The sequence below is a fragment of the Tursiops truncatus genome, chromosome 19 (genome assembly GCF_011762595.2).
Source record: "Tursiops truncatus isolate mTurTru1 chromosome 19, mTurTru1.mat.Y, whole genome shotgun sequence".
Lineage (NCBI taxonomy): Eukaryota > Metazoa > Chordata > Mammalia > Artiodactyla > Delphinidae > Tursiops > Tursiops truncatus.
Window position 1 is genome coordinate 19,441,715 of NC_047052.1, and position 14,915 is coordinate 19,456,629.

Below are 14,915 nucleotides of genomic sequence, written 5' to 3' on the forward strand. Positions count from 1 at the left end.
TGGACTTGAGGACACAGGGAGGGGGAAGGGTAAGCTGGGAGGAAGTGAGAGTGGCATAGACATATATACACTACCAAATGTAAAATAGCTAGCTAGTGGGAAGCAGCTGCATAGCACAGGGAGATCAGCTGGTGCTTTGTGTGCACCTAAAGGGATAGGATAGGGAGGGTGGGAGGGAGATGCAAGAGGGAGGGGATATGGGGATATGTTTATACATATAGCTGATTCACTTTGTTTTACAGCAGCAACTAACACAACATTGTAAAGCAATTATACTCCAATAAAGATGTTAAAAAAAAATAAAAGGGGCTTTCCCTGGTGGCACAGTGGTTAAGAATCCACCTGCCAATGAAGGGGACACAGGTTCGAGCCCTGGTCCAGAAAGATCCCACATGCTGCAGAGCAACTAAGCCCGTGTGCCACAAGCTACTGAGCCTGCGCTCTAGAGCCCGCAAGCCACAACTACTGAGCCCATGTGCCACAACTTCTGAAGCCTGTGCGCCTAGAACCCGCACTCTGCAACAAGAGAAGCCACTGCAGTGAGAAGCCCACGCACCGCAACGAAGTGTAGCCACACTAGAGAGAGCTCGCACATGGCCAAAAATAAAAATAAATTTTAAAAAATTATTTTTAAATACAATTTTAAAAAGACATGTTTCATATGTATAGTTTTATCAGAAAACAAGAACAGGATACAAAGAGGAGGGAAGGTTGTAAAAGATTAATGCTGGCAGTGCTTGGGGTTCAGACGGCCTCCTCCCCACGCCTGCGCACACCTACCCGAGGCCACGATGCCGGCCTCAGCGACCCCAGAGCCCGTTCTAACTCCTTCGGGCGAATGCCCCTTTGGGCAAAGAAAGCCCTTTACACAGGGAGCAGTGAGATTAGAGGATTTCCCCTTCATATTGCGACTTTCCACTACTTAAACAGGCGCACACTTGCTATCCGCTGCCCTTTGGAATGTGGGTGAGCAGTGGCCGGCGAGAGACTCGGCGTGGGGTCGGTGCGACCGGAAGTCCCGCCCCACCGAAGTGCGCCGGGTATTCTCGGCGGGAAACCAGGTCGGGCGTCGTGCGAGGCGGGCGGCGAGGGAGAAAGGGCGAATCCCAGGGCGCTGCGACTTAAGGGTAAAGGCCACGGCCTCCACTCCCTGCGCGTTTGGGTCCTGCCTCAGCCCCGCCTCGGAACCCGCCCGTCGCCTCCTGTGGAAGGTCTGGGCTGCAGAACACCCCGCTCTAACCTTCTTAACCGACCCACATGAGGGGATGGGGCGATGAGGCCTTTCTGAGGAGGCGGTTGCCCCGGGCTGAGGCCCGCACAGGGAAAAAGAGAATTGTCACGTACCACTTAGGCGGCTAGAGCCTGGCCGATTGTACACCAGAATTCTCGGGCTCCTCCCTAGGTGGTTCTGATGTATGAAGTGGGTGGGCGCTGCTGGGGCAGTTGTTCTCAGATCGGGGGGTGGGAACCTGTGTTCCGCATCACCTGAGGGGGAGGGCACGTTAACGGGACGGACATTCAGACCCACCCGCTGCCCTGCCGGTGAATCGCCCGTGGTGGAGCCGGCCTCGGGTCGCTAACGAGCGGCCACGTCCCTGCAGGAGTTGGAGAACCCTGGTCTAGGAGGGAAGGGCCCGAGGGACCACCTGTGCTCTTCAAAAGGAGTTCCTCCAGCTCTTTAGGTGAGCCAGGTCGTGGTGTTAATGAGCGCAAATGGACGAAACAGGGTGGAGTTAGTCTTCTCTCCTGGGAAAGATGTCTATCGGTTACCTGTGGAAACTGGGATGAGGTGATGAGGATGAATGCGGAACGGCTGCTCCAGTCTCCTGAGGCCGGGAGTGTTGATGTTGTAGTGAAATGGCTCCTGGTACCCTCAGCCTGTTTCTGGACCTGATCGACTGTTTTTTCTCAGTCTAAACTATTGTAACAGAAAGTTTACGTTACATTACTTGCATCTTGGCCGTTTCTCCCTTGCCTCTCCTACTTTAGGGGAAAGTTTCCACTTGGTATGAGCCCAAGCTGGGGATCCACTGTCAACAACTTAGTGGTGGCAGATATGGTGGGATTTTCAGCCCTGCCAGCCTTATGCACAGAAAGATGTCATTTATCTTTCAGATATTTTGAGGGTGCTATTTAGATTTCAAAAAGCTTTTCATGTTAACATTTTCTAGGCCACGTAAAAGAGGAATGTTCAGCTCATTTTCTTGCTTAAATTTGAATTTAACAGTAGTGTTTTGGGGAATTGATTGAGCGCAAACTGTAAGTAGGATAGTTTCTTCCTGTTACCGGGAAAAAAAATCCCTTTTTCCCCCTGTGAGAATACAGTAAATAATTTTGAAATCTTGTTCATGGCAGTCTGCATCTATTCACTAAGTTACTGAAAATACTTAATAATATGTTTTATTGGGCAGATGATTTTGTTCTTGGGATTATACTATATTTTAAATATAATTTTATAGTTATCCCTCCCTTAGAAGTCATAACTTGTCCTTTGCTGTGGATGTTTTTAAGCATGTAGCAGGTAAATAGATGACTTGTATTAATGCTACTAGATATTTGGCAAACTTTATCTTATTTTACTGTGCAAAGTAACCATTTATTAGAAAACAGTATAAGAAAGACAGGCAAAGGGGAACAGAAGGTAGTTTGTGTTGTCAGCTTCAATTTAAAACATATCCTTCTTTAAATATGAAAATTATATTAAAAAGCAGAATAGATTGACTAATTAAAATTAAGGAGATAGTCCTTAAACTCCCTCACAAAGCAAAAACCTCCATGTGTGGTACGTCTTTTTTTTTTAACAGGCTGTTTTTTAATCTAGTCTTTTTCCAAATCCTAACCCATTTGCTCAAAGATAATGCAGCCTTTAAAAAAGGATGTAAATTTTCCTGTAAATTTTCATTTATATATAGTATAAATGAAACAGACATATAGTATGTTTGTTTATAATATGTCTCCAAATTATATGTAGGAGGCAGTATAACAAGAGTATAGCCCTTGCCTCAGATTTTCTTGGTTCCCATTCTAGCTCTGGCACTTACTAGCTGTTTGAACTTGAGCAAATTGTTTACTTTCTCCTCATCTATCTTTATCCTTACAGCTCCCTTGTAGGGTTATTGTAAAGACTAAAAAGATAGTATTTATAAGGTTTATAGGGGTTTATAGAGCCTGGTCTATCATTGGGCTTGCTGAACATTAGAAGCTTCTATTATAAAATTCGTGAAAAATGAAAAACAGTGAAATAAAACACCACCAGCTAAAGACAACAAGTGTTAATACGTTGCTCTTTTCCATCAAGTTTTATTTTATGTTTGCCTCTACATAATTGGGGTCATACTGTAGATAAAATTTTGAGTCTTGCTCTTTTGATTACATTGTTTTTGTTGTTTTTTTTTTTTTTTTTTTTGGCGGTACACAGGCCTATCACTGTTGTGGTCTCTCCCGTTGCGGAGCACAGGCTCCGGACGCACAGGCTCAGCGGCCATGGCTCACGGACCTACCCGCTCCGCGTAATGTGGGATCCTCCCGGACCGGGGCACGAACCCGCATCCCCCGCATCGGCAGGTGGACTCCCAACCACTGCGCCACCAGGGAAGCCCTTGATTACGTTGTATCATAAGCATTTTTCCATACTGTCAAACATTTCAAGTAAATGTCAATATTCTTGTAACAATATCCTGTCCTGTGGATATACTATGATGTACCTACCCATTCCTTTTTAAATGGAATATTTAGGTTAAAAAAATGACAAAACTAGTAAATATTTGTATATTACTTTATAAAAAATTCTCATATTTATCATTAAATTTTTTGTTTGGGAATTTTCAGTTTGAGAGTTAAAATGAAAGAAAGGATAATTAACTATTTCTCTTTAACCACCCAGTGCTTTAGTAAATAAGAATTTTAGAGTTTTGTGAGTCCTGAATTATAGCTCTAAGAAATTAATTGGACTCTGATTTATTTTTCTAAAAAATCAGTTTAGCATTTTAAAGAATGTGAGAGGCCGTATCAGGGTTGCCAGTTATTTTTAAAATTCATCTAATGAATATAAACAGAGGTTTAAGCTTGAAAATAACCATGAGTTGTTAGAAAAAATTTTAGTATTAAGCTAAGCTTGTGAAGAGAAATGCACATCTAAAGAGTGTGTGCATATTTGTGTTTTAAACCTCTGATTCATGGAGGAGTGCCCAATCTGAAATCATGGGATAAAAATTTACAGAAAAGAAAATAAGGAAGGAGAACCAGAAGTGGAGCAACTAGATTCAGTCAACCAATCATTCCTGTGTTTGTTTAATAAAATGTGTTGAATGCCTGTAGTACTTGAGTGCGAGGTGCATTTATGTATGTTTTCAAATTTAATTCTTGTAACAACTCTATGAAGTTGGAAATTTATATTTTACAGATGAGGAAACTGAGCCTTAGAGAACTTAAGCATACCTAATACCACACACCTAATAAGTTTCAGATTCAATCTTTGCTCTTCTGGTTTGAGAAAACTATTCTTTTCCTACCCCTTTGCATATATAATTCTGGAATTCTCAAAATTGATTTAAATTGAGAAAATACCTTTATCTTATAGATGAAATATAGGTAAAAGAATGCAGACAAGCATGGAAAGTGAGGACACAAAGAAAATACAAGGTGAGAAATTTATGGATCATATATCTGGAATTTGTTTTATAGTGTATTTGTGGGATATACTGCAGATTATCTGACAGGCTCCAGGAAATAAAAGAATTATTCAGCAATTTACATGAATATTTATTAAGCATCTACTCTGTGCCTGTCACACTGACTTCAGGAAACTGACATTCTAATGGGAGATGGCATGTTGATAATTAGAATATCATATGATAGCTGATTTAATGGAGGTATATATAAGAACAGTGGAAACCTGAGAGGACCACCATCAAATTTCAGAGCTGTCCTCAGAAAAATGGAAATTTAATTCATGGGCATAAAGGAGGTTAACCAGAGAGGAAATATTAAAATAGAAAAGGATGGGGAATAGTATTCCCTAATGGACCCCATCACATCAGGGTTTGACTGAGGAAGAGGACCCTCAAAAAAAGACCGAGAAAAACATTTCAGAAAGGTCAGGAATGTGGTATTTTGGAAATCAGCCTTAGGAGAATGCTTTGAGAAAGATTACCCAAGAGCCTCAGTGTTAAGTATCACAGATGAAGACTGAAGTATCCACTGGATTTTTCATTTACGAGGTCTTTTGTTTTATTAATAGTAAATTTAATAGATTTCAACCAGATTGCAGTATATTGAGGTCTGGGTGGGAAATAGTCTGGAGACAGTATGAATAGCTTACTCTTCTTAAAAGCTTGTCTGAAGATATATGGCATTAACTAGAGGGAGGATGTAATGTTAAGGAGTCTTATAAGAGGTATAGAGATAAGAGAATATGTGAAGAGGGAGTGGGGATTATGGAGAGGGAGAAATTGAAGAAACTGGAAAGACGGGATAATTGTGGAGATGCTCCTCTCAGATCATTTATCACACTATGGGAATTACTTACATCCTCTTCTGTCTCTATCACCAGATTGTGAGTTCCTTGGAATCAGAATCCCTATCTGATACAGAGTGGATGCATAGTAGACATTCAATAAAGATTTGTTATATGAATATATTTTAAAGAAGGTCATAGGCCTGTAATAGTGCCTTTTGAGTTGTATGCGAGAGAAATACAACTCAAACTAGTTCAAGAAAAAAAAGGAAACGTATCAGTTCATACAACTGGGAAACTCAGAGTTGTGAGGAAATGTTCTCCGAAGGAACCACAAGAAGGAAGAGGGAAATCATTCTGGGCAAGAAAAAAACTATAGTACAGTTGAACCTTGAACAACATGGGTTTGAACTGTGTGGGTCCACTTATATTCAGATTTTTTTTGATAGTACTACATGATCTGAGGTTGGTTGAATATGAGGATGTGGAACCACAAATATGGAGGGCGGATCACAAATTATATGTGGGTTTTCAACTGAGTGGAGGGTCGGTGCCCTTAATCCCCGTGTTGTTCGTGGGCCAACTGTAGTTGTAGTCATTGCAGGATCCCAAAACACAGGTGAATGTGTTAACCATGAACAGGATGGGAGCTGGGTCCTGGTGTGATATTGTAGAGGAAGAGGTAAGAATGGGTGTGGCTGCAGATATTTTTGTAGGAATTCTGTGTTGTGGAAAGTGTTCTGGGAATTCTGTGAAGGCCTAACATCTGTGTCTTTTTGACTGAGAGTTTATTATAGCATTTATAACCTGCTTTGCCCAGAGAGCAAGGCCGAGACAGAGATGACAAATAATTAACGGCTTATTCTCTGGAATCAGCCCTAAACAACTGACGGGAGCTGATAGATAAATACTCTTCACACTTTCACTGGGATGACTCTGAGACACATGGCTCTACCCTAGCTCCCAGAGTTTCCTGGTGGGGTTGCTTGTGTCTACCTTCCCTTTCTGTTTCATCTTTTCAAAAAAGTACTTGCACTCAAATTTTTGTTTCATGGTCTACTTCTGGGAGGCCTGAAATTAAAACATGAAGTGGAAGAGAAAGAGATGAGGTTTGAAGAGAGCTGAAGATTTGGAGTAGCCATTGTGGAAAATGGGAGAATCAACAGAAGGGAATTGGAGATGGAGCTGACCATGTGGGGTTGCTGAGTAGAGTTGGGGGGTGTAACCTGGAATGCATACCAAATATCTGCAATGGCATAACTGCTTAATTTTTTTTTCCTTTTAGCAATGCCTAAATTTGAGCTGAAAGAACAGAGAAAAGAAACTGTTTTGAGTCACAATTAGGATTATAAAACATGTTTGGTAGAAGGAGAAGGGGTCCAAGGAATCCTAGCAAGATAATGGTTGAGGTGATAAATCATGGGATCTGGGATGAAGAGGGAAGGAAATGAAACCAAGTCTCTGAGAACATGAGTAAAGGAAGTAGAGATCATAGGGGTCAAAGAGTAAATATAAGAATAAGGAAGTAAGCCAGTTGAAAGAATTAGGAGTAATATTCAGAAAATGAAATAATGGAGTTGAAAATATCAGTGGTAGAGCTGTTCTGACTAATGAATGACAAGGGTCCAGATTTGGCCTCGGAAGTGAATAGCCAAATTTACATACAGTTTGCGACTTGCAAAGGAGAGAGACTGTGTCTTTCCCAGCATCCATATCAATCACCCAAAAGAACTGTGATTGGGGCCACTTCAGTCATTAGGTCAACCAGTAATTTAAAAAATATATACATATACCTACAAATTTATTAAGATGTAATTGACATACCACGTAATTTACGCATTTAAAATATACAGTTCACTTGTTTCCATATATTCACAGTGTTGTACAACCATCACCACAATCAATTTTAGAACATTTTCATCACCCTCAAAGAAACCTGTACCCTTTAGCAGTCACACACCCCCCACACACACCCCTGTTAACCCTAGACAACCACTAAGCTGTTCTATGTCTCTAAATTTGCCTATTCAGGACATTTTATATAAATGGAATCATATAATATGTGGGCCTTTTTGACTAGCTTCTTTCACTTAGCATAATGTTTTCAAGGATCATCCATGTTGTCTCAGTATCTTCATTCCTCTTTTTTGTGGAATGATTCCATTGAATGGATATATCATATTTTATTTATCCATTCAAGAGTTGATGGACATTTGGGTCTCCACTGTTTGGCTATTATGAATAGCGCTGCTATGAATATCCATGTATAAGTTTTGGGGTAGACATATGTTTTCATTTCTTTTGGGTATATACCCAGGAGTGGAATTGCTGAATCTATGGTAAATTTATGTTTAACCTTTTGAGGAACTGCTAGACTGTTTACCAAAGCAGCTGTACCATTTTACATTCCCACAGCAATGTATAAGGGTTCCAATTTCTCCAAATCTTTGGTCAGAATGTTAGACTATTTTTGATTATAGCCATCCTAGTGGTTGTGAAGTGGTATCTAATTGTGGCTTTAGTTTGTACTTCCCTAAGAACTAATGATATTGAGCATCTTTTCATATACTTATTGACCATTTGTATATGTTCTTTGGAGAAATGTCTATTTAAATCCTTTGCATGCTTTTTAATTGGGTTGTCTTTTACTGTTGAGTTTTAGGAGTTCCTTATGCATTCTGAACACAAGCCCCTTCCTTATTGGATATATCTGATTTGCAGATATTTTCTTTCAGTCTGTGCGTTGTCTTTTTACATTCTTAATGATACCTTTTGAAGCTCAGAAATTTTCAGTTTTAAGTCCAATTTATTGAATTTGCTTTTATTGCTTGTGGTTTTGGTATTGTAAACACTTCAGTTTTTGTTTGCTTGTTTATTTTCTTCAGGAGTTATTGAAGGAGCTAGCTTGCATAGCCTGGAGAAGATAAAAACCCAGTTGTAGTTATCAGTAGGTGCTTTGTCTGGGAAGGGAGGGATTATGATAGGAAATATTAAAGTATGAAAAAGAAGTACAGAAGGAATTAAGAAAAGTACATAAAAAGTTTCTGTGCCTAGAATTGAAAATCACCATGCCCCATCAAAAATCCTCTTTGGCTTGTTATTGATGATGAATGGCTTATTGATATCTGTACAGTCACACTAACCTTCTTATGGTTTCTATTAATGTAGAACATGATCAATAAAAGTTTGCTGTTACTCCAAGACAACTCAGTGATAACCTTTGTACTATGATATTTTACTAACAAATTGAGTCATGAATTATTTCATTGAACCAAATTGCCAGTTGAATTTCTGTCAAGAGGAAGACTAATTGATTCACAATAGATCTTAGTTGTTTTTTTTTTAGTGTGCTTCTCTATATTTTTTTCCTCCTTTCATCCTATATCTTTGAAAACTTTAAATATTAATTCAAGCATTATGTCAAAGTCTATGTACAATTTTATTTAAATCCTTAAAACCAAGACAAGAAATTGTTTAAAGGCTATTGTAAAGAATTTTATAGGGAAATGATTGTCTGTTGTTTCCTTTTAGTTGTAAATAAATATGTTTTTTTTTGTTTTTTTGTTTTTTTTGCGGTACGTGGGCCTCTCACCGCTGCAGCCTCTCCCGCTGCGGAGCACAGGCTCCGGACGCTCAGGCCCAGCGGCCACGGCCCACGGGCCCAGGTGCTCCGCGGCACGCGGGATCCTCCTGGACCGGGGCACAAACCCACGTCCCCCGCATCGGCAGACGGACCCCCAACCACTGTGCCACCAGGGAAGCCCGTAAATAAATATTTAAACTTTGTATTTTGATAAATTTTAACATGTGTATATACCCAGCATTGTGTAAACATCAGCATAATCAGTATAGTGAACATAGCCTCATGTCCCTTTGTAATACCTCCCTTCTATGCCTTCCTGGACCTCCTTTCCCCAAGCAACCACTGATGTGCCTTCCATTACTGTAGACTAGTTTGTGTTTTTTCAGTATGTGGAATTGTACAGTATACTATCGTATACTCTTCTTTGTGTGTAGTTTATTTCACTCAGCATAAGTATTTTGAGATTTATCCATGTGGTTGTATGTATGAATACTTAGTTCCTTTTTATCGCTAAATAGTATTCCATTGTATGGTTATACCACAACTTCTTTATCCATTCATCTGATGATGGACATTTCAGTTGTTTACAATTTTTGGTTATTACATATAATGTCACCATGAACATTTGTGTACAAGTCTTTGTATGTACATATATCTCCTTTTATTTTGAGTAAGTACTTAGGAGTAGAATGACTGCATCAAATTTTAGGTGTATGTTTAACAATTTATGAAACTGCTAAACTTTCAAAGTGGTTGTACTATTTTATGTGTCCACCAGCAGTATATGAGAGTTATAGTTCCTTTGTATCCTTGTCAAAATATGTTGTGGTCAGTCTTTTAAATTTTAGTCATTCTAGTGGGCATGTAATAATGTCTCCTTACGGTTTTAATTTGCATTTTCCTAATGATTAATGATGTTGAGGAGCTTTTCATGTGCTCATCTGCTATCTGTGTATCTTTTTTGTCTGTTCAAATCTTTGGCTCATTGTTTTATTGCTCTCGTTGAGTTTTGAAAGGTCTATATGTTTTCTGGATATGTTTTTATCAGATATGTGCTTTACAAGTATTTTCTCCATTTGTGGCTTATCTTCACTTCAGAAAACACTACTTTTATTTTAAAGGTATTTTAAAAATTTATTTATTGTATTTATTTTTGGCTGCATTGGGTCTTTGTTGCTGTGCGCGGGCTTTCTCTAGCTGTGGGGAGTCGGGGCTACTTTTCATTGCAGTGTGTGGGCTTCTCATTGTGGTGGCTTCTCTTGTTGCAGAGCATGGGCTCTAGGCGCCCAGGCTTCAGGAGTTGTGGCTCGCGGGCTCTGGAGAGCAGGCTCAGTAGTTGTGGTGCACGGGCTTCGTTGCTTCGTGGCATGTGGGATCTTCCTGAGCCAGGGATTGAACCCGTGTCCCCTGCATTGGCAGGCGGATTCCTAACCACTGTGCCACCAGGGAAGCCCCTAATATAGTGTATTTTCATTTTCATTCAGTTCATTCTAAATAGCAGATATTTAAACCAATGTGGCTTTAATTAAAGAGAATAATATTTGGATTTTCTTTTCATATATTTCATGCAAAGGGAAAATCAAATAATTATAAGAAGTTCATTTCAGGTTATATTATCTAAGGAACATCTTTCTTTTACATATCTTTATTGCTTATTAGATTTTTTAAAAATTTTATTTATTTATTTGTTTTTTGCTGTGTTGGGTCTTCGTTTCTGTGCGTGGGCTTTCTCTAGTTTCAGTGAGCGTGGGCCGCTCTTCATTGCAGTGCGCGGGCCTCTCACTGTCGCGGCCTCTCTTGTTGCAGAGCACAAGCTCCATATGCGCAGGCTCAGTAGTTGTGTCTCATGGGCCTAGTTGCTCCGCGGCATGTGGGATCTTCCCAGACTAGGGCTCGAACCCGTGTCCCCTGCAATGGCAGGCAGATTCTCAACCACTGCGCCACCAGGGAAGCCCCTGCTTATTAGATTTTAAAAAGTAATACATATTATTTAAAAAGCAAATACAAAGATATGTATTTAGAGTGTGAAATTTAAATGGTTAAATTTTGAAAGGAAATGTTTGGTTTAAAATAATGAAATTTTTGTTCTTTAGGAATGAAGACTGACCTGAACTTATTATTGGAGTGTCTGAAGTATCAAATGGACAATGCTTTTTCGCAAAAGGAAGCTCTGGTCACTATTCATTCAATTTGCCAACAAAACAGTAAGACATGATAGTGAATTTTTATTTGTGATTCTAGTTGTTTAGTATTGTGATATATGAAATATGCATAGTTCTTTCTCTTCTACTCAGTTATTTTACATATTATGTTACTGGGTTCATGTGATTTATTGTCCTTAAAATAATAATTACAATAAATATTCTTCTTTGTTTTGTCTGCACACTCTACAGGTAATGCAGGTCTTTATTTTCGGGAAATTGGTGGTTTGATGTTTGTAAAAGATCTTGCAAAGTCAAGTGAACATAGTATGGTAAAAGAAGCAGCATTATATACATTAGGAGCTGTTGCAGAACAAAATGGTAAAATAAGAAAACTTTATTTCACTATCCTTTAATCATTGTGTTATACTTCAACAAACTACTAAAAAATAATTTTAGAATTCAATTCCTTTTTTACATGTCTGGATAGTTTTTCCCAGGTATTTTATTTAAATTAATGCATACCAAAGATTTTATTTATCTTATTAACTAATGAGGGAACGAGTGAAATGTTACAACTGTTTCAAAAGTAATGGCAAAAAACAATACTATAGGCATTTGGGAAAGCTGAAATTTAGGAATAGGCACATAACTGGTCAGTGTCTGCAGGTTAAAAATCAATTATGTTCTACCAGTCGAAATGTTTTGCATTTCTGTGGACAAGAATAACTTGCATTAATATCAGTTTTCTACAATTTACAGAGTTATAAAATAGCCCAAAGACAGTAAAAGACAAATAATCTAGAAGGGTGTGCTAGACAGGACATTCAGTAATTGTTATCATCCATTTCAAAATCTTTCACAATTTTTCTTGCCATTAGTTGGAAACATTTTTTTTACTTTATCTTTTACTATGCTTTTTTTTTGCCATATGAATGTTTTTTATTTTTATAAAAATAAATATTCATCATTCTTTCTCTTTTTTGCTTTTGGATTTTGAATCATAAGAAAATTTTCCATACTCCCAGATTACAGGGGAATCCACCCATGTTTTCTTTTGGTACTTGTATGATTTTATTTTTTAGTTATACATGTTTTATTCTTTTTGAATTTTCCTGGGATATGATGTGGTGAAGGTTCCAGTTTTATCTTTTTTTTAATATGGCAATCCAGCTATCCCAACACTTCTTATTAAAAGTAGATCTTTTTCACATTGATTTGAGATGCTACCATTATCACTTAATGAGTCTATTTCTAGTTTTTCTATTCTGTTCATTATCTATATATCCAGGTACTTGAATCAAAATATGAAGATAACTTACAGCCATCTTACATGTGGATAAATATGCTTTCTGTATGGCCAACAAAAACATGTTTCTGTAGCATACCTGAAATATTAGCATACCTGAAATTTAACCTGAGGTTAAATCTCAACTATTAGTTTGTCAAATAACTTTATATTCTTATATTTTCAACCGTTAAATATTTCTTCACCACTTGTTGAGAACCAAGCTGTGTGCTAGGCATTGGGGATAAATAAGACATTGCCTTTGCCTTTGAGAGTGTCTAAAAGCTATTCTAGACACTGGATATATGTGTTCAAATTATTTTTTAAAAATTCTGCTTATTGCATGATTATCACCAAAAAGCCTCTCCTGTCGTGTAGGTATCATTTTTGTCTTTGGGAAAGATATTTTTATATCTAGAAAAGTCTTTAAAAATACCACAAGTATCATTTGTCCTTCTTTTCTAAAGCAGGTTTCTGAATTTTCTTAAATTTTTCTTTGGCTATGTTTTGTTACTTATCGTCAATTTTTTGGTCATGTTTTATTTTAAATTTTTGTTCAGTTAGGCTTTTATTGGAAATTCTGTGAGATTGCAATACATGTTTAGAACCTAGTCAACTACTTCTGATTAAAATATTGCTTCTTTGGTCTGTTAATTGAGTAAGCACATAAGTTTGTCAGAATTTGTTTTATGACTAATAAATGTCAGTGAAATGAGAATTGGTTGAGAATTGTCCATATGGCAATTTTATATTTTGTTCAGCATATTTTAAAACTTGTCTGTGCTAATACATAGAAATTAAAATTATATTTTCATATTTCAGTTTACTGTCAGCAGACTTTGTGCACTTCAGAATTGTTTGAAGACTTAACTTGGTTCTTATCTAACAATGATTCAAACACAAATTTGAAAAGAATGTCTGTCTATGTTATTTTGGTTCTAGTTTCAAATAATAGTAAGTACATTCTCTTATGTTATGGAAATATTTTTAAAATAATAAATTGGAACAGTCATTATTAGTCCTTTTATTCTAGTCTTTATGTCAGTACCTTTTTTAATCTTACTAACTTCTGAGAACTACAGCTTTAAAGAAAAGAGAATTAATAGCATGCATTTAATTGTTTGATATTTATTAATTTAGTATTTTAAAAAATACTAAAGTGATTTGCATTATTTAATTAACATTGAAAAGAAACAGCTTTAAAAGCAAAAGGGGAGCGTTTAATGAATTAGTTTGGTTGATTTTCCACTGAATTGGCCATTTAATTATCATTGTATTTAAGGTCATTTTATCAGTCAGCAATGGTGTTAAATTTCATGTATCTCTTGATTGACGAAAGTTTCACTTTGTTTTTGTTGTTTTAGTTTTTCTTTTGGAACAATCTTAGATTTACAGAAAAGTTGCAAGGGTAGTGTATAGAGTGTTCCTGTATACCTATTGCCCAGGCTAAGGTTATTTTATTAACATTGCTTATTTAAATCTTCAAATTGTTAGAAATATTATATGCATTTTAAATGCTTCTAGATTTTATTTTTTCTATTTTTATGTTTTGAATTAATTTTTTTTCTATTTTGGAACATATTTTGGTATTGTAACACAGAACCATGCAAAATAAGTGTTTTGCAATTTTTAGAGGAAATTTGAATACTATCATTCTCTAAACGTAAGTAATGTATTTTCCGTAATAATCTTGATTACAGATTTTTACCTACTGTAATTCTCTATTGTACTTTATAATACTTTAAAGTGACTGAAAGTTATTTATTAAAAATACTACTGGGCTTCCCTGGTGGTGCAGTGGTTGAGAGTCCGCCTGCCGATGCAGGGGACACGGGTTCGTACCCCGGTCCGGGAAGATCCCACATGCCGCGGAGCGGCTGGGCCCGTGAGCCATGGCCGCTGGGCCTGCGCGTCCGGAGCCTGTTGCTCTGCAATGGGAGAGGCCACAACAGTGAGAGGCCCGCGTACCGCAAAAAAAAAAAAAAAAAAAAAGCTGCTTAAAAAAATACTACTTAAATGTTGTTCTCCATTTCTACAAAATTATTTTCTAAACAGAAGTCATATTCATGTAATATATGGCTATTTTTTTAAGGGACTGGACAGACGCTTGTGAGAGAAACAGGTTGTATTTCAGTTCTATCACAGTTGTTCAAGTAAGTAAATATACATTTCTTGTTATTAATTATTGATTTCTTAAGACCTTAACACATTTGTATTAATTACTTCCTTTTCTATTTAACCTACTAGGACAGTCCTTTCAAAATATGAGTTGAATTTGTCAGATGAAAATGTTTTCCAGAGTTATCAGTTGTGGTCTTCAGTGTGTAGTACTCTGTGTGTCTGTGTCAACAATCCTCAAAATGGTAATTATCTCAAATATTTACATATAAAAATAAAGATAAAAACAAATAAAAAACTGATATTTTCCAAGTATATTAAAATATGATT

The 14,915-nt window shown here is 37.3% G+C and overlaps 1 protein-coding gene across 1 annotated transcript in view; it reads left to right on the forward strand.

The window, feature by feature from the left end:
- The first annotated feature begins 13,313 nt into the window (after positions 1-13,313).
- Positions 13,314-14,915, forward strand: part of TERB1 (telomere repeat binding bouquet formation protein 1) — a 30,206-nt gene continuing 28,604 nt past the window's right edge. The window contains exons 1-3 of the mRNA XM_033845354.2: positions 13,314-13,421; positions 14,560-14,620; positions 14,715-14,830. Of these exons, the coding sequence (XP_033701245.2) occupies positions 13,382-13,421; positions 14,560-14,620; positions 14,715-14,830 (217 nt within the window). The 5' untranslated portion in view covers positions 13,314-13,381. The remainder of the gene's footprint in view (positions 13,422-14,559; positions 14,621-14,714; positions 14,831-14,915) is intronic.